The sequence below is a fragment of the Neodiprion pinetum genome, chromosome 2 (assembly GCF_021155775.2).
Source record: "Neodiprion pinetum isolate iyNeoPine1 chromosome 2, iyNeoPine1.2, whole genome shotgun sequence".
NCBI classification, from domain to species: domain Eukaryota; kingdom Metazoa; phylum Arthropoda; class Insecta; order Hymenoptera; family Diprionidae; genus Neodiprion; species Neodiprion pinetum.
Window position 1 is genome coordinate 2,810,281 of NC_060233.1, and position 19,718 is coordinate 2,829,998.

Consider the following 19,718-nt stretch of genomic DNA (forward strand, 5'->3'; position numbering starts at 1 on the left):
GTATATACATTATATATTAGGTAGATATGTACAATATATACATTTCTACGTATATACTACGCGCACATACACACACATATATATATAAATACATGTCCATATATGTATGTATACAAAGGTAGTACAGATGCACGCTCGGGGTTTCGCTTCATCCCCACGACATGACACCACCATCACACGGTTAAGGGTGGGTTGCCGACCATTTGTCGCAGCGGTGAAAGCCATACGATACGTGCTACGTGGCGGGCCACCAGACGCAGGTTCCGATTTCATCCATCGAATTTGCTGCCCTGCAGCCATCGGTATAAGGTATAAGTCGACGACCATCTTTCTTTTTTTTTTTTTTTTTTTTACCCGCCCGGCAACACCTGAGTAATGCTCGCACGTCACCGGGCTTCGATTCTTACCAATGCCGCCTATTATATGGCTGCCTTGATAAAGGCCTCGATTTGTCTCGAGGAGCCCTGCGGATCATCCGTCTGACTGGGTATACTTACGTGACTGTGTATGTATGCATGTGAGCACGAGTGTGTGTGTCTGTGTGTGCATGTGTGTACCTTTTAGGTGGGCATGTATACATATACCTATGTAGACACGCAGCTTGGTATATGCTAGATATACCGGAAACGCGACAAGAAACACAGTTTTTGCCATCCCTTCCTGCACGCGGACTCCACCGTATCCACTATCCACCCCTTCTAGCACAGATGAAAGCTATACGGTATATATAGCCTCGATGGCTGAGGAATTGGTCCCAAGAATTTACGGGAATCAAGATCGGTTATCGTTTCAACCGATCGGTCGTTTATTTCTTTCTTTCCAGGGTTTTTTTTCCTACCCCTCAGTTTCCCCCGATCTATTTTTTTTTTTTTTTTCTTAGTTTCTTTTTTGTCCATATGTCCTTAGTCCGCATGAACGCGAAAATTCGATTCCAGTCTGAGTGCGCGAGAAAATAAGTAGACGGATGAAAACCGAGGGGCAAGGACGAAAAACAAAAGGGAGAAAAAAAATAAATAAAAAAAAAAAAAATGGAAAACTTTCTCAAAGCGCAAGCTTTCACTTTCTAACCCCAACCCACTCTCTGCAAATTGTCGAGGCACGCATGTTTCGGTTGGTAGGTAAAAAAGGGACCAGGGTGGTCGTGTTTTTTAAGAACAGTATTATCGATTTTTCATCCCTTGCTCGGATTCATGGTGCTCGGTTAAAAATCAGAAATTCGACGAAGTAAAGAAACAAAACTTGAAAGAGAAAAAATCATCCTGCGCGGAATGCAATTTTGCTGGATATAGTCATTTTGCAATTTCGATACAAGTAAATGATAAAAAGAAAAGTGACGATTTGGCAAATATATTTTACAGAACCGTGTTAATTACAGAGGAAATTATCAATCAAAGGTTTCACAGGATGGCCACAAATTTTTGGGGGAATAAAATTCCATGACAATTCCAGGATTTCCAGGATCTAAAAACTTGTTACCTCAAAAAATTATTTCCAATTCTCGTTATAGAAAATGATACTTTCAGTATTTTCGATGACGAAATTGAAAATTGCCCGACAATTCCAGGTTTGTTCCATGACCCCTTTTAACACCCTGAAACATTTCCAGGTTTTCAAGGTGTGTAGCCACCCTGTTCCAATCTCGAGTGTTAAGTATAGTAATTTGAAGTTGGGCCGTGACCAAATTCTCTGAGGTATCCATACGCAATATCTAGGTATAGTATACCTGTATAAAAAAGGGTTGTGAAAGCGGTATTACAGGTCAGTGATTGGCCTGAAAAATTTCGTACCTCGTGCCTGTCTCGGAGCCGTTAACGCCCGGGAGCTTTCACCGTTTGGCAAAATACTGCTTTAATACAAATTTATTGCCGGTAAGAGCTCGGCCCCGCTTGCCTAATACAGGTATTATGCTGAGGCGAGCTTCGGGAATTTACACAAAATTGGGGGTAATTTGTAGGGCAGTCCTTCTTGGCTTCAGCTATACACACCGTGATGGTGGGGCGGAGGGGTTGGAGGGGGTGGATATATAAGGCTCCTCGAGCGCTCCCCGTGTGTATCTTGTAGTTTGGACCGTAATGACCCACCCCCTCTTCTTGTTTGTCTTGTTTCCTTTGTTGTTGCTTATACAGTTGCTTTCGGTTCCCGCGACCGTTATAACCGAAACCAGGTTGCAAATATCCGCCATCCGGCGGCCCTCCAAACGAGCCTCACTAGCGGTTTACACGATCGGTAAACATTCGGAGATACAAATGTGATAACAACCCTCGAGCGAACATACAAGCAAGGTCAGCAAGGGTGCAATTGCAGACGGACAAAAACTTGCATAAGTATAGTTTTATTTAATCACCTTGCGTGCTTCGGTCCGAGGCTTGGATCGTACATGGAACTTGCCGTGATGTCGTCGTCAGGAATTTCCCCATTTTCCATCCCCAGGGCCACGGTACATTGCCCTGCAATACACACACATAAGAAAAAAAAAAGGAACAAAGAATTAGGTGACAGGAAATTCTATAACTTTGTAATTCTCTAACAATTAGTAATAATAATTCATATGTTATAATTTCCGACAGTTGCACGTAATATTATAAGTTCAGCAACTTCGTAACTTCGTTCAAGCAGTCATATGCGATTTAAAGACTTTTGAGAAGGTAGGTGACATATTCAGTCGAGTGAAGGTAACCACCGGGGCGCATTGTATAATCCAGCAGTGAATATAACGAGAGAACGAGAATTTATTCAAGTGACTAATTATTCCCTCTTTCTCTTCTAGGAATAAAAAATATAGAGCAGGAAAAAAGAGTGAAGGAGAGAGAGAAGAGAGAGAGAGAGAGAAAGTAGACAATATGGCAAAAGGAGGACTGAAAATGGACGATAAAGTGAAAAAGAAAGAAAAAACGAACGAACAAAGTTATAAAAATTGCCCGGGCGGTAATTTCTCTTAGCGTTCCGGCCGTGTGATAAATTGGTGGCAGCGGTGGGATGCGGAGGTGCAGTGCACTCAAGTTACCGGCTCGCTACAATGCCTGGCTAGCTGGCTAGCTCGGGGGAAGTTTCAAAACTGCAGAATGCAGCCGTGGTCCCGGGATTAGTCGGAGCAGAACGAATCCTGTCCTGCAGCGAAGCGAGGGTAGCGGGGGGGAGGGGGGATGGCAATAAGGGGATATAGGAGGGTGACTGGAAATGTTTCGGTCCAGGAGGAACGGTTGGAAGGCATTACGTAGTCCAACTTCCGGTACCCCCATGCGGCAGTCCATCGCGTTCCGTCGTTCCCGTGTCCTGTAACGTGTGCGTGCGTGCGTGCGTGTCTCTGTGTGTTCAAGTTACAACCCCTAATTCCTAAGGGCGGGGGAGGGGACGCGTGCACGTGTTTCACCCGGGAACCGTCGGAGTTAGGTGAGACAAACTGTGGAATGAGCAATGCGAAGCGCGTCCGTTCGATTGAAAAATACATCAGTGAAGGGAGGCGCTGCGTGTGTGTTTTTTGTTTTTTTTTATTTTTTTTTTCATCCACCTTTTTGAGCTCGGGATGCAGGTGCGGCTCTGTTCCCGTGTTAAACTATTCATTGGTGACGTATGCGCGTCCTTCCCCGGCGTGGTGAACGACGTCCGCAATTCGTCATTCCCACCGTTCGCGTTCCCTACTGCTGTTGGTTATTCGTTCGTTCTGTACCCCCCGTGTGTTATTGATTTCAACCCCGGTTTACGTGCTCCTCCAGCTTTTCGTGATTCTAGTATACTGGAAACCCTGCACAGTTAATTGACTCAGTTTGCTACAATTTAATCATACGGTACCGGATGCAATCGAAACGGTTCATCGACGATTATAAGCTGCTGCTGAAATCGTTGTGTTTACGAATGTTTACTCGGGGGATGTTAACAACAAGGTATGAATTTTGCATCTTTGATTCGGCGTCCGATTTGATGTCACGTATCAAAGGTCGACCAAAGGTTCGTGTTATTATATGCATGAGTCTCAAAGTCTTCGATCATTTTGAAATACATGACACGTATCATCCGACGAGATGAGAAGGAATCTCGGGCATGTGTCTAGGTAAAATGTAATCCGAATTCGAACTGTAAAAATAACACAGGTAAACACAAAAAACATGGTCTGTACCAAAGACTAGACTTAATAATTCTCATGTACTTTAACCTACTGAAATCGAATCCGGGGTTAGAAATGATTGAATTTACACCATTTTTTTTTTTAATTTAGCACGATATATAATGCTGATCTCCTTCATAGTAAATTTTCCGATTTTAAGGACGGTTTTTTTGATATTTGAAAAGAAAAAAAATGAAGTGTGTTCGATTATTTCTGATTCCGCGTTCGGATTCAGCACATCAAAATACATGGGAATTCATAGATCTAGTCTTTGGTACAAATCAGTTTTTTATTTTTTTATTTTGTGTGCCTGTGCAATTAATATTTTGACTATTCTATGTAGTTAATTTAACCATTATGCGCACAGTCAAGTTAACCATTTGTACAAGCCTACAGGTGTTTTTTTTTTTTTAATAACGTAGTTGAAAAATGGTCATTTCGACTAAACATCTCTCCGAGTGTGAGGACGAGAGATGAAAAAACGCGTCGGGAGGATTCCTCCGTTGGCTGGCAGTGTCACAGCGTGACTCGCTCCGGTTAATTAACTCTCGCGACGAAACCCGTGTAAAAGACGTGTAAAAAAGCCCGCGGTAGCAAGAAACAGACAAGGGTATGTATAATAGTACCTGTACGCGTAGGTGTGTTCTAGAGGAGGAAGATGTGTAGGGTAGAATTTTGCGGAGGGTGCCCACTTGTCTGTTTCTCGGTTAAACGCCCGCGTTAAGATAGAATTGTTAATTCATCGTGCGGTTGACGTTTCATTTGCTGAATGTAGGTACACACAATGCCGACGAGTCACGGAAACTCGTCGACGCGTTGCAGTACACAAAGGACTCGACTCGGCTCGACGTATACTCCCAGTAAAATACCGGTAATTGCACGTCGGCACGGTACGAAGAAGCTCGGTGGTGGTGGTGGTGGTGTTGGTTCCTGGATGGAACTGGATGGGGTGTAGGGTAAAAATTTGAGAACTCACCGAGGTCCAGGGCCAGGGATTCAGGGACCCGCCCGATAAAGAGGAGGCCTAGAATCAGGATCAGGACGTCGCGAAGCTCAGGTGCAAGTTTCATCTTGCCGCCAAGCTGAGATTCAGCCATTACCCCCAGGCCTCGAAGGTCCTCATCGTAGGTAGAGGCGACCATCCGCCTCGGATCTGGGCTCCAACATGACTCCGACTGTAACTCCTCTTCACCTGGAACCAGAGGAAACACAGTGTCGGTCAGTTTAGTGGAGGAATCGTTGTTGCGGAGGCGATTGATGCCTGGATAACGACGCAAGCACAATCGTACTATCACACCCTCACACCCTCGCACCCTCGCGCCTTCACATCTCTCTCTTTGTCACTCACTATCTCTTCCAACGTCGTCACCCGGCAGTAGCTTTTCTGCGCGTTCGATGGCCCGTGCAAAGCAAACGAGCCCTACAACAAAACACACTCGAGTCTTCCACCCTCCTCTTCGTCCTCTCTGTCTGGGTGTCTGTCTCTCTGTTTGTCCTCAAAGATCCTCATGGCAGGCCCGTCTCTGTACCAGAAACACAATTTACAACGCGACGCGACGGGACGACGACGACGACGAAGACGACTCGGAGAGTAGGTTCATCATGTCCTTTGCCCGTTTCCACTGTGTGGGTTGGCGGATCGTTAGCGACCCTGCCGACGACTCGCCCCTCACTTGAGAGGAGACATTTTTTCACGAATATACATTCCTTACCCTACAAACCTACGTTACCGGACCACGAATCTTGGGAACAGCCCTGGCAATTCAGTAGGAATTTAACCCTTCCATTAAACAAGGGTCGGACAATTTTCACCAGTCCAATGGAAGAGGAAATGCTTTTTTGTACTATTATTAATCGTTTCGTCCCTACATATTTTAAATCATTATAAACTGATCTATTTCGATGTTGTACCTGCTACAGATGAGTGTTTAATCGAAGGGTTAAATTCGCAAGCTCATTCGTGAACTGCCAAGATATTATAAGCCGACCATTCTCATTTCATTAAGGGAGGTTTCTACTTTGCTAGTCTGAAATGTCTGCCTTTTTTTATCAACACGTTATGCGTAAAATATTAAATATGGAATGTTGATATTTGGTATGCTTACTAAGCGGTCTTTATAAGATATTTTTTACTTTTCAACATTTCTTCTTCATTCCGGTTCAACTAATGAAGTCATTTGTTGTACACGTGCCTGTCAGATTTCTTAGCAAGCATGGGAGATATCAACGTTCTATATTTCATATTTTTTGCATAAAAAATTGATAAAGAATGGAACGTAAATTTTTCGGCCCAGTAAAGTAAAAGCCCCTCTTCAAGAAACGGATCTAATTCCAATAATGTAGTCACAATTTCTCCCTCGACGTTGAAAATTCAAAGTGTTAATCAACCGACTGAGACTAAACACCGGATGTACATTACAATTATTCTGCACTGATTAATCCCAGGGCAAGAAAGTCGATTGGCGTTGGCGGATTTTCCGCAGACAAAGGAGTGCACGGTAATTTATTGTTAAAGTCTTGACTGCGAGAAGTTTGTACCTAGTCTGAGTACTCGATGAATATTAATGTTTATACCGGGTGGCGAAACGGCTTCGAAGGTATCGCGTTTTAATCGCCATTTGGGAAATTAGTTTCGAGCGTGTGATCTTCACCGACCTTGAATACAGACTCGGGGATCCAGACCGCAACACAGAGCACAGAATCCCAGGTCTAACCTCAAGAAATTGTACTGCAAGAGCTTGTTGCTTCGGTCCAAACGGGGTTTCACAGCCGCTGATCGACGGAATTTCACGCGTAGAATCCTTATAGAAATTGGTTCCCGATCGAATTGTATGGATTTTGGAAGCCAAAGTGTCTGTAGGGTAAGTTGTTCAATGGTCGCTTTCAAAGGATCCCGCCGAATGCTCGTGGATATTGGCTGCCGGTTAAATTGGCCGGATTTTCAGTATATTATAGTACATGTTCTCCCGATCAAAAGTTCTCATGGTCACAATTCCCAAAAGTCAGTAGTTTTCGAGATATAGGCTTCGGAAGAAAGGTGTCCACATTTTTTTGATATCTATGGACTTGGTGATTTTTGTAAATTATAAAGCTGCAAGGGGACGCGAAATCAAACAAATCACTGAAAAAACTGCTCGGTCGATTCTTAAAGATAGGAAGGAAGATGTGATTGATTCCATCGACGCGTTGATTCCATCCACGAACTCGCTGGTTTACCGGAAGGAAGTGCGACGTCGGATTTCTCACGAAGAACGAGACCCTCCGATTCTTGCAATGTCCTGTTTTTCACGCGTCTGCGTGTACATGAGAACTTTTTGAATCGGGAGGATATGTACTATACTACATGCTGGAAATCCAGCCAATTCAACCGGGAGCCAATTTCCATAAGGATTCTGCGAAGTCCAAAGAGACGTTGCGAGATTTTCTCCAGCTTGATTCCTCGCTCGTCTAATGGATAATTTTCACCCTCCCCCGAAGCGTTATAGTCCTGAAGCTTACTCCAAGTTTTAATTTCGCTCTGAATTTCGGAGTGCCTGTCAAGTCCGCCTTTTATAGCAATCAAAAGTTGTTTTCCGCACTCTGTCTCTCCTTCCTTTTCACTTACTTCCCCGTTCCTCTATTCGCGCCGTTTTTATTTCCGATGAAAAATATTCTAACAAATCTGCACCTTTGACATTTGTCATCCTGCTTTTGCTCTCGAGGCTGAACCACTAATAGAAGAAGAAGAAGAAGATAAAAAAAACGACCAAGACGATGACGAAGGTCGGGATGAGGTGCGTTGATTACTGTAGACTGGATGGAAGGTGGAAGGTGGAAGAGGAGGGCGGGGGTTAAACTTTGGCTGAAATGTGAAAGGAATGTTTCTTCCGCTGATTTTCCTACGACCTATTGTCTACCGAGGAATAAAACGAACGGTCGACAATGGCCGAGAATCCGAACGAATATTATCATTACACTGTGTTTTTTTACTCTCTCTCCCATTTTCTCTTCTCCTTCGTATTATCTTTCATCAACTTTCCACCAGATACTTCTCCTCGTCGTCATCTTACGTCCCGTTAAAGTAAATCGACTCATTTGCACAAAGTTTTCCCTCACCTCATATTATATTTTCTTTGCTCTAATTTCAAGGAAGTTCTTGTCAAAATAACTGCGCAAAAACAATCAGTGTTAACGTTTAACCCCGATAAATTTGACGACAAAATCTTGAATGCGTTCAAAGATTAGTTGACAACAAAGCTGTTCGACTTAATTATAAGGTAAAATACAGAGAGTGCGGAAATGTAGAGGAAAATTGAAGCGGCGTGTTTGTCTTCTTGATCTTAATTCTCTTCTATTTTTGAATTAATAATCACCACCGAGGGAAAAAGCGAGGACAGCATTTCTTGAGCGACGAGTAACCGAGCGAAGAAAACGGAAGGAGATATTTCTGAGCGTCTCGGGGCGCGGCGTTGCTTGTTTGCATTACATCTTTTGCAGCTAGCTCTCGAATAAGAAAAGTTTATTTCCTGCAAACAATTTCCCCCGCAACGTTGGGAAAGGCATGTATACCCAGGTTCGGATGGTAGTTGGGTAGTTCGATATAGCTCCAGCTATAACCTACACCGCCAGCTTCTCTCCTTCTCATTCGTCTTCTCCTTCTTCCCAGATCTTAATTAAATTACTAACAATGTTTTCCCAGACGAAGAATTGCGATGAAATAACTTCGCAAAGACGCCTCTACGGTGCCATCGAGAATCTCGTCTAATCTAAATGAGCGAGCGGTTTCTCATTCTGCTACCTATAAAAAGAAAATTACCTTGCAGTCTCTCTCTCTCTCTCTTTATCTCTCTTTTTCTACACCCATCTTTTTCCATCTTTCCCTTGGCTGCTGCTGCTGCTGCTGCTGCTACCGCAGAATAGATTTGCCCCTTTGTGATATGCGACCTTTTAATTTGGCTCGAGTTTGCACAGCTTCGCAACACGATTCTCGGGTTAATTTATCACCTGCACTGCTCGGATCGAGAATCGAATGAAACTGATTTAACATTCAATTTTGTTTTTCGTTTTTCCCCCTCCCTCCCTCTCACAACTTTCCGACTCTCCCTGACCGACTAATTCCATTACCTGAACGTTAAATTCGAGGGAAAATTCACAAATTTCAACATCGTTTATACGAGGGTCCGAAACGGCAAGTTTGCACCGTTATAATGTACATTACGAGTTTTAACAAACATACTGAAAAATGAATTTTCCGCGAGACACGCTTTGACGAGTGGCTAAAATTAACACGCATTTTACTGACACGTGGCGTGGTTTGAACACTGAGAAAAGAGTTTATTTACTGTTAACAAGCGTATATTTCGATATGGCGTAATAAATGTTTCGTTATTGTTATCAAATTTTAATTCAACCAAATGTGACTGGTTAACTATTAACAAATTCCTATCGATCATTATTTCACTCAACTATAAGGACCCCGTAGAATCCTGCTGAAAATTCATCCAATTCGACCTAGAGCCAATTTCCATAAGAATTCTACGGGTTCCTTTGATGACAATACTAAAACATTTATTTCGCCATATCCAAATATACGTTTTTTAACAGTAAATAAATTCTATTCACAATGTAATGCGTTCGCATGACAAATTGCGAGGCTGAAAAGCCTTTCTCGAAAACTATCTCTCTCTCTCTCTCTCTCTCTTTCTCTTTCTCTTTCTCTCTTCTCGTTCCTCGCCCTCTCTAATCGCGTTTAATAATGCATTTGTAGCCGGCTTTGCGGCCGCCGTTCGAACGGAATTACCGGAGTTGCAATTAACGGTTGATTATCGCCACAGTTCGTAGGCACTAAGCCTTATTCGAGCTGTGCGTCGTCGCGTCCCGTCGGTGGATATTTTTTCCGAAAATCCTGCTGCAGGCTGTACCATTGAATTATAGAATACAAGATAATCCGAAACGTGTTAATGATCGGCATTCAACCGGCACGATCCGCTGCGGACAAACGGACCCAAAACACGTTGGATTTCCGCCAATCGGCTGCAGCGCAATTAACAGAATTCAACGGACTCGATTGCTCGCCGGCTCTGCAACCGCTGCATAAATGATTCGACCCTGCGTTATAGATGTCCCACTGTTGCGGGGCTCCGAGTTAATCTCCATTCAGCACGAATCGCGGATGCGTTTTCCGTCCACGCATGCCGGCCGCAGAAGCAAACCGTCTGACAATCAGCTGAGAAATGCGCGAGGTCGTTGCCAGTTTTACCTCGTTTTTCCTCTTTTATTGAGGCCCTTGCGTTGAACTTCCCGTTTCTCTATTTTCGTAGAGAACAAGAAGGTATTGTAATCGTACCGAAAATGAAAAATTGAGCTTTTACTGGATCTCCATGTTTTGAAGTTTAGAGAACCACGACCAATCATTTTTAAATGGACGTCTGTGTGCGCAGATGTATGTTATTAATTTGTTTGTCCGACGATATCTCGAGGACGAGTTACTAAAATTCAATAATTTTGGTCTCAATCGACGCGGCTTTTCCGAACTTAGAACTGGTTAGATTTTGGTTTTGCCTGGTTTGGTACTTTTTTAAGTATTTAAATAATAAAATTCCAAAAAATTAAATAAAAATGACGATATCTTACGGATGGATGAATGGTTTTGAATGAGAATTGGTACCGTGAAGTTTTTTGGCTCACTAATCGCGAATCTGAAGTCAGATTGTGAAATCGAAAATGGCGATCTAACACGATGGAAAGAGATCTAAAAATATTCCGATTTTCGTAGAAATTGTTAGGCGGAGGTTTTTTGGATCACCGATAACGAATCCAAAATCAAACTTCCAAAATTTGTAACGGTGTGTCCATTATAGTGGTTAAAAATAAAAAAAAAGCCAAAGGCTTTAAAATCGTTAATCACGAATCTGAATTTGTAGTTCGAAATTCGAATTGGATATCATTCTTTTTTTTTCTCTATGAACTTGGAACCTGCAGTGTGAGAACGGAAAGCTGGCTGATGGCCAGTCTAAAGCCGCTTGTTCTTTCAAGAAGAAAAACCGCATGTCGCATGATTTGCGAATTTACGAAGCGGAAAATGTCCACTTTCGGATCTTGGGCGATTATGGCGTTACATAACGAATTTAGGTGGCGAAAAATGAAAGGCGGAAACGGGATGAGACGAGAGTCGCGCGATAATTCATCAGCTTAACGCGTATTTTATTCAAGTTGAGCTCGGCGAATTACCGGGACATTAATCAGCCTCGCGAGAGTCTTTTATACCTATATATGTAATACGTCATGAAAATTCGTAACAGCGGAAACGGGGGTTTGCAGGGATAAACTGAAACACTTTGAGAACCCTGTAATATCAGAGGGCACGAAATAAGCGATCGAACGAGCCATTTCAGTTTCGGGATATGGGAATTACGCTATGACACGTGATTCCCGAACATTTGCACGGACTAGCGGACGAAAAATACCAATTTGTCAAGGTGCGGGTAAAGCGGAGCGAATCTACGCCGTCCGAAAAATTGAGGGGGGAGAAAAAACCATCCGACATTGGAAATAGACGGGAAACACTAAATCCTACAACATAATACACGCCGCTTTTCCGCCCCCAGCCGAAGGGGATCGGCTGAAAATGTTTCTCCAAAATGATTCCCACATTTTTGCGTCAAGATCTTCCTCCCATTTTTCTTACAAGTATCACGTGATAAGGAAGATTTATCATTCGTCGATTGCAAAGTGAAAATATTTTTTTTCCACAATTATTCATTATTTTTAGATAGGTACACTATTTTTTATCACACTAACAACGATTCTTGTTATCTACATGTCTCAGTTTTTCCGCACCCCAAAATCTTCAGATGTCCCATAATTACAGAGATTTTCACTAACGGTTACACACTAAAAAAACATTTTTTCACCAGTCTTGCTTCAAAATCGCAAAATTCTTCGCCATTTCTTGTCTCTCGTGATAAAAAGTACAGGTAAAAATGTACTGTCATACAACGCGAGCACGTTTTCCGCACAAAAAGTAAAATTTTCTATGACGGTCGAATGAGTCTGCGAAGGCGCATGCGCGGAGTGCGGAAAAGACCACTTTTAAGTCCTAGGAGTTGAAAGTGGTCTTTTCCGCACTCTGCGCATGCGCTGTAGTGAAAAAAAAATCTGACATTACGCGACCCTAACCTCAGTTTCGTGCTTGATGAAAAAACATGTAACATACTCTTGTTATATAAAAAATCGTGCGCAACAAGGAGGCAACGGACTTTTTGCGTCGCGTATTTTTAATATTGGTCTTCGGCTCACCTACGAATCATATTGCAAACTTACGCTCGGCCGGAAAATACCGAGTTTTCCCCCTTGTTACACAACATACGATTTATCCAACGATGATCCGGGATCTCGCCCAAGTTTTTTTGCAGCACCATTCCTGACACCCGTGACTACTGCAGTACTTTAGACACGTCGCAAGACGGTCATTACTCACATGCAAATATACCGGAGGCGAAAGTTGATGTCCGCCACTTTGAGGTAATACGATTCTGCGAAATTTCCTATACCTGTCCAGAATACGCGTTTTGCACTCCGGAGTCTCGTCTCTTCGGAGTTAAAAAATCGAAGGTTCTTCCGACAATTTTTACATTTTTCGCTCCAGCGGATTTCTATGTATATACCTATAGGTATATGAGTGGCATGATTATTCCACGTCATTTGGTTTTCGCGAATCCAAAACTCTCCTTCAGAGCGAGAGAAAGAGAGAGAGAGATAGTAGGGTCCGAATAAAAACTTGTTAAACTCCTACTTCCCGCTTTTCGCATCGTTCGTTTATACGGGGTTAATGGGCGGGTTTCAGGGTCCTCCTCAAATGGTCTCGAAGAAACGTTGAGCCTAAAGTAAGTTCTCGACTTAGTTTCTATCGCCGTTGGGATCGCGGGGTGACCCATAGAAACCCCCGCAAATTCCGATCCCCGTTTTCCCACATTGCGGTGCGTTGTTTCTCCCTCGTTCTATAACAGCGGCCGGTGGATTCCATTGAAAGACAAAAAGGCAACGTTCCTCGGGGGGAAAGAAGGGAAATAAGAAGAGAAAGGAAAAGTATTGAGACAAAAAGAAAAAAAAAAAATTGAAAGAAAGAAAAAGAAAGAGAAAAACCAACGTCGACAGATTCCTCTCGCTGCACGGTCAAACCGAGAGGCAAAACTGGCAGGTGAACGGGATACGAATATCGTCGAAGGGCCGAAGGGGGCACGCCGGGTGGTTTCAACCCCCCCTCCCCCCCACCCCTCAAGAAGCTCTGTATTCCCGGCATGAACGCGAACACTCAATAGTGTGCTTTAGAAAAATTCGTGACGGAACTGCTAATGCCCGGAGTACAATTTACGTTATTAAATCGGCAGAATGGTCGGAGCGTAGCGCCGCTCGAGCCAGTCGAGTGCTTTCTTACTTTCTCGCCCCCTCGCGATTCTCTTTTCCCAACCCAGCCCCCCCCCCCTCCCCCCCCCCCCCCCCCGGCGAAATCGCATATATATGTATACAGCGCTTTTCTTACGATAAAATTTACACTCGCCCGGCTCTCTTTTCACCCTTCGACATAATGCATGTACAGGTGTGTGTATATATATATATATATACATATGTACATACATACATAAATACACATATAACGTGTATTATACACAGGGATAGCAAAAATCGCAAACGAATTACCTTTTACGGAAATCGAAAAAAATTTGCCAAAGAGAAGAAGAGATGAGGTGTAATCTTGATTGCGGAAATTTGCTATACCTCGTGTTCGCGATTAGGGACAATCGTATGAACCTTCTTTCTCTCCTCCTCCCTCCTCTCATTCAATCGCTCTCTCTCTCTCTCTCTCTCTCTCTCTTTCTCTCTTTTATTCCGCGGCTATACCGCCCTCGCTCTGTCACAACTCACGACGACGATTCCTCGCCGTTTGCTTATCGTCAAATGAATACGGCGACAACCCTCTTTTTCCTTAGGCTCTCCTCCACTTTCATTCACATGAAACAGATTTAACGTTCCCCTGTGTTGTTTGTATAACCATTATTTGCCACGTGCGGACATAATTCTTACGTATCAACGTGATACTGGATTATTCCGTGCAGGAAATATTACGTGAACGAGCAATTTAGCGTTGGGTTGAATCTACCTATATTCATGAAACTCAGGGTACATTTTACTGAATAAGCCTTCGTTTATGCAATCCGGTGTAAGGTTTGTCTGAATCAGCCTGTATTTATGCAATTCAGGGTACATTTAGCCTGAATCAGCCTGAAATTATGCAATTTTAGGTACATTTTGTCTAAATCCGCCCGCATTTATGCAATTCGGAGTACATATAGGCTAAATCAGCCTCCATTTATATAATTCAAGGCACATTTAACATGAATTATCCCGAATTTTTGTAATTCAGGATACATTTCACAGATCGAAAAATTTTCCTCGTGGTCCACAATTATTCAAGTATGTATTGAAGAATCGACCAATCGTAAACAATGTGACATATATAAACCAATGAAATGTATCCCAAGTTGCACAAATGCAAGTACATTCCAGTAAATCTATCCCTGAATCGCATCAATACAGACGGATTTAGCCTGTGTGAAATTGTCCATGTAACAGTTCTGATGAAAAGAAAAAAAAAAAAAAAAACTCGACGCAACCTTTGTTACCCCGAAAAACATGCGAATTGGCCGAGTATCGATTTGCTTTAGGATTTCCCCTCCGTTTCCCGGCACCAAAGCTGTTGACATTATTTTTCGTTGGTTCAAAAATTCAAGTATATACAGACATCGCGTAAAATTCTCAAGCCAGTATCGATCACATTCCCTGAATTTATTAGGTATTTCAGGTAAATGAAAATTCGCTAAGATATAATATAAACAATATTATTCCGCGTGTTTGTGTAAACATGTCGTTAAAAATTTGACGAGATCATAAATAAATTCCTCATTTATCATATCATCGTCTTACAATTTCCCCCTTCACCGACTTGATCCCAGCTCTTCATGCACTTGATTCGCAAATCTCGTTGACCCAATTGCGAATGATCGTCGAGGCGGCTAATACGGCGATAAATAATCGGTCGAAAGAAAACCTAGGGGAGGTAATGAGGTGAGGGGAAGAGAGGCGGAAGTGGGCGGTGAAATTAGGATCCGGGGGATCGGGAATATACATTATATACACATGTATATACAACCCAACTATACACAAGCAATTCTACACGAGCTGGGAGCGGTGACAGTTTTAATATCGTAAACATTTTCCTTGGGAATGAAATAATTGCGTGCTTTGTTGGCCGGAATGCCTTTATGCTTTTACGCGGGCCGTTCTCTCTCTTTCCCTCTCTCGCTTGGATCCGTTGTAGCTGGTTGTGTACGTGCAGAGGGTATACACCTACACACCATTATACACCCACACACACAAATACCTATACATGCGTAATGTGTAGCTGTGCGACTCTACACGTGTTCCCTCAAGAGAGGATACGCGAGGTCCTGGAAAGATCGCTACGAGCAAATTCCTCTCCTTGTGTATGGTATACGAAGGAAGACCCTTCTTGCAAAGGATACAATCGATGCCTACGAGGAAGGGTTCTGCATATTTTACCTTACCCTTATCCCCGCCATCCCCTCTGTTCTTCCAACCCCCCCCCCCCCCCGCCCTCCTCCCTCCCCCTCTCATCCTGCCGCTGCCCTTTATTTTCTAAGGATTCCCGGTTTTCTTCGACCTTCTGCAGTAATTTTTATATTCTGATCCCTGCGCAAGGAGATGCCATTCCGATTATTTGCCTTATTATAATAACAATAATTATTATTATCATTATTATTATTATTGTTATTGTTATTATATATTTGGTAAACTCTTGAGATTGCTATAAAAATTTCCGGGACCATGCGAATATTGCGGTAAATTCTATGAAGCCGAGCGTTGACTCGGTTATACATATACCTATTATTACTTCATCCTAACATCACTGTAAATAAATCGTCGTCTTTTTTTTAACGCTTTTTAATCAGTTATTATAGGGGTAATGTGTAGCATAATGTGTAAAGTCTGCAGGGTGTTTGTTCGAAATAAATTGATGAAGATGAAGAATAAAAATATAAATAAACAAGCAATTGAACGGACAAACATATGAATAAACAGCAATGTTTTTTCAACGCGGCAATCGTCCTATTATCTCTGTAGCGAGAGAAAGAAAGAGAGAGAGAGAGAGAGAGAGAGAGAGAGAGAGAGAGAGAGAGAGAGGCCTGGAGCATGCGTTGTTGAATTTTTACGTGATACTGTCGTGCCAAACACAGTGAAAACAGCGAGTGAGAGAGGGACATAGATGAATAACAAAAAGAAAAAAAAAAAAAAAAAAAAAACGAAAAATGAATAAATTAATTTAGACGAGTACATAACGCTCGCGTCACGCGGCCTGGTTATCTCCGAAATTCAGATCTCAGCGGGAATTCCAATTGTAGCGAATGAATGTGGATACGTACAAATATGTATTTCCCACTGGGTGTGCGATATAGTGTAGTATGTATGGATGTGTGTATGTATGTGTGTACATACATACGAAGTTGTTATATCAAAATGACGAATTATAAGCGGAAGGCGCGTGGGAGTGAAATAACGACGTTACCAATTTCGGCAAGTAATGTAATATATAATACATATTATATAGGCGTGAAAAAGTAGAAAAAAAAAGGAAAAAAAAAAAAAGATCCGACTTGAATAGAATAAGGGATGTGAATGAAATTCACACGTGCCGCGGGTTAATAAAGGGGGAAACACCGAAAAAAAGTATAATGAAAGAAAGGAGAGGAGATAAAAAAGAAAAAATGTTTTAAAAAAAAGTAATTATTCAAACACGTGTGTTTCGCGCTGTTCCGGATTTGATTATCTCTTATTTTTTTTTTTTTCATCTTTCGAAGGGTGCAGGCTCTTCACGATTCGTTACGTCCAACGTTATCCCTTTTTTACATTCCCTACATGCAATTTAACTGTCAATATTATACTACATTTAACCGAAAAAATAAATCTGAGTTTCTTCAACTTTGCGCAATGTAATCGATGAGTAGGCGTGTTGTGTAAATAATGTCAATTCGTTGTGAGTTCGATTTGGAAAATTCCAAGACTTCGTCTCGTGTTCCATTAAATCGCAGAGATATCTCGTCGTCCACGTGCAAAAACGGAACGTTGCAGCTCGAGCTGCCGGAACGGGTTTCCGGATCCCGGACGATGCAGGTGTATACACATACAATATACGTATATATGATATTACATAAATTTTTGGGTGCCTCGGTCGTCGCAGCAGCATCGGTGCTATAATATTGATCCTGCATGGGTATACCAGCCGATGCACCGCTTTCCGAATCCAGGCTGCACTGCGTAGCGTATCGGAAAGTGCAGTAGAAATTCGCGCTCGAACGAGCAGTGCTTCTACAGTATAGTTAATAGTATATATTTGCACTACGTACCGAGCCTCAGATTCGCGAAAGTGGATATTTTATTTGAAGCAATAACAACCGTATACCGAAATAAATGTAAAAAACGGAATTAGAATGGTTACGTTGTTATAATAATAATTATTGTTATTCAATTGCTCGTGAATATTCGTCACTTTTCGCTTGTCAGTCGAGGTTTGATGGATTCCCGTACGCCGATGGAGTTCAGCCTACATTTATGCAATTCGGCGTACATTTTGTCTGAATCAGCCTGCATTTATGCAATTCGGGGTAAATTTTGTCTGAATCAGCCTGCATTTATACAATTCGGGATACACTGAACCTGAATCAGCCTACACTTACGCAATTCAGAGTACGGTTTGTGTTCTTGTTATTCAATCGCTCCGTATATTTGGCAGTTTTCCCTCGATAGTCGTGATTTGATAGAGTCACGTGCGCGATGGAATTCAGCGAGGAAAAAGAGTCGGAGAACAAAGAAAGAGAGAGAGGGAAAGAGAAAGCGAGAGACTTGAGATTTGAGAGACTGCACATGGGGATGATTTCACGAAGCGGAGTTTAACCGAGACGATTCCAACCCACCCAGCTTCTCCTTCTCCTCATTCTCTTAGCGTTTCCCGATCACTGCATCGCGTGTGTTTTCTGCTGAATCAGTGGGTAGGAAGGCACGAGCCGAGCCTCGAGGCCCCGAAGGGATGCCGGAGAGCCGGGACTCGCTATCTAATACGCGAAATTATGGGTGGCACACCCGGGCGTACAATACCCCCTGCGAACAATCGTATAAGTCAGACTCACGTCGAATAATAACCTATGGAAACCGGGAACGCCGCCCCGCAGCATCACGTTTGTTAGAAACTGAAGCGTGCACAGAGATACGAAGGCGAGAGACGGCGAGGGGGGAAGAGGGGAGAAGAGGAGAGGGAGAGAAAGGGCTTCTCCGACTTATCGATAAGTGGATGTAGTCGCATGGCACCTGCGTCCGTAGAACCGGCTGCATGAGAGGGTTGACAAAATTTTCAAACTCGCGATTTTCGATAAACAATCAACCAGCCCCGAAAAATTGTCGTGCTCCGTTCCACGTCAAAACCAGGTCACTATTTTTCGGGATATGTTTAGCCTGAATAAGCCTGCATTTATGCAATTCAGCGTACATTTTGTTTGAATCAGCCTGCATTTATGCAATTCGGAGTACATCTTGTCTGAATCAGCCTGCATTTATGCAATTCAGAGTACATTTTGTCTGAATCAGCCTGTATTTATGCGATTTAGAGTATCGATAAACCAGTATCAAAAAATTCTCGTTATACGCGAAGTGATGATACGTGTTTGTAATGAATTTGTGTTTGCTGGGTAGTTGCGAAATTATAACGAATCTTTCGTGACAAGAAGATTTTGCGACGATTTCGCTCGGGGCATCTGATCAGTTTCAAGTCGAAATCGGGTCATCCTTTTTCGGGTTATTGTCGAAAAAAAAAAAGTCATTTTTGTTAATGAATTTGGAATAGCGAGCCCGTGACCTAATCAGTTCCAAGTAGGAAGAATCTAGAATTATCAAAGTTCATGTATTTTTTTTTCTCAAGATATTGTCGGACAAAGAGTAAATTATATTGGATGGAAGAAAAAAAAAACACACACACACACACAAACGCTAACATTTATGTGAAAATGAATTTCAAAACCTGAAGTTCGAGTGAAAATTCGATATTGAAGTTGATCTGCAATGAATCTGCATTATTTATATAATAGCTAACTTACTTTTGACGCATATTATTCTTGTTTTATATCATATGCTTGAAAAAAAAATTGAAAAACGGCTCTTACGTAATAAAGGTTTAAATTTTGTTCTCTTCCAAAAAAAGTGGAATTCAAATATTTATCTCCGCGACTAATTCCTACGAGAATTTCGAACCTGAACGAAAATACTAATATTTTCCTTCAAGTACAGAAAAGTAAAGCTCAACAACATTTTTTAATTATTCACTGTGGTAATGTAACAATAATAATCTGCAGGAAATAAAAAAAAAAAAAAAAGTAAAAAAGAAGGCGTAAGTAGCGGGTTTCTCGGCACCGCGAAGAAACCGTTCTCATCGCAACGGAGGATATTCGGGGTAACTCGGTGACGACTCGAGGGAGGTTCCGAGGTCGAAACGTGCGGTCCCCACGAGTAGAAT

The 19,718-nt window shown here is 42.4% G+C and overlaps 1 protein-coding gene across 2 annotated transcripts in view; it reads right to left on the reverse strand.

Moving 5' to 3' along the window:
• Ddr (discoidin domain-containing receptor 2) overlaps positions 1-19,718 on the reverse strand; it is a 110,951-nt gene that overhangs the window by 48,829 nt on the left and 42,404 nt on the right. Inside the window, exons 2-3 of one of the 2 annotated variants that reach the window (XM_046611740.1) lie at positions 5,079-5,294; positions 2,345-2,447 (exon numbers count right to left, since the gene is read on the reverse strand). In XM_046611740.1, coding sequence (XP_046467696.1) covers positions 2,345-2,447; positions 5,079-5,244 — 269 coding nt within the window. In that variant the 5' untranslated portion in view covers positions 5,245-5,294. Of the gene's footprint in view, positions 1-2,344; positions 2,448-5,078; positions 5,295-19,718 lie in introns of those variants that run through there. The other variant, XM_046611741.1, reaches the window with a different exon arrangement.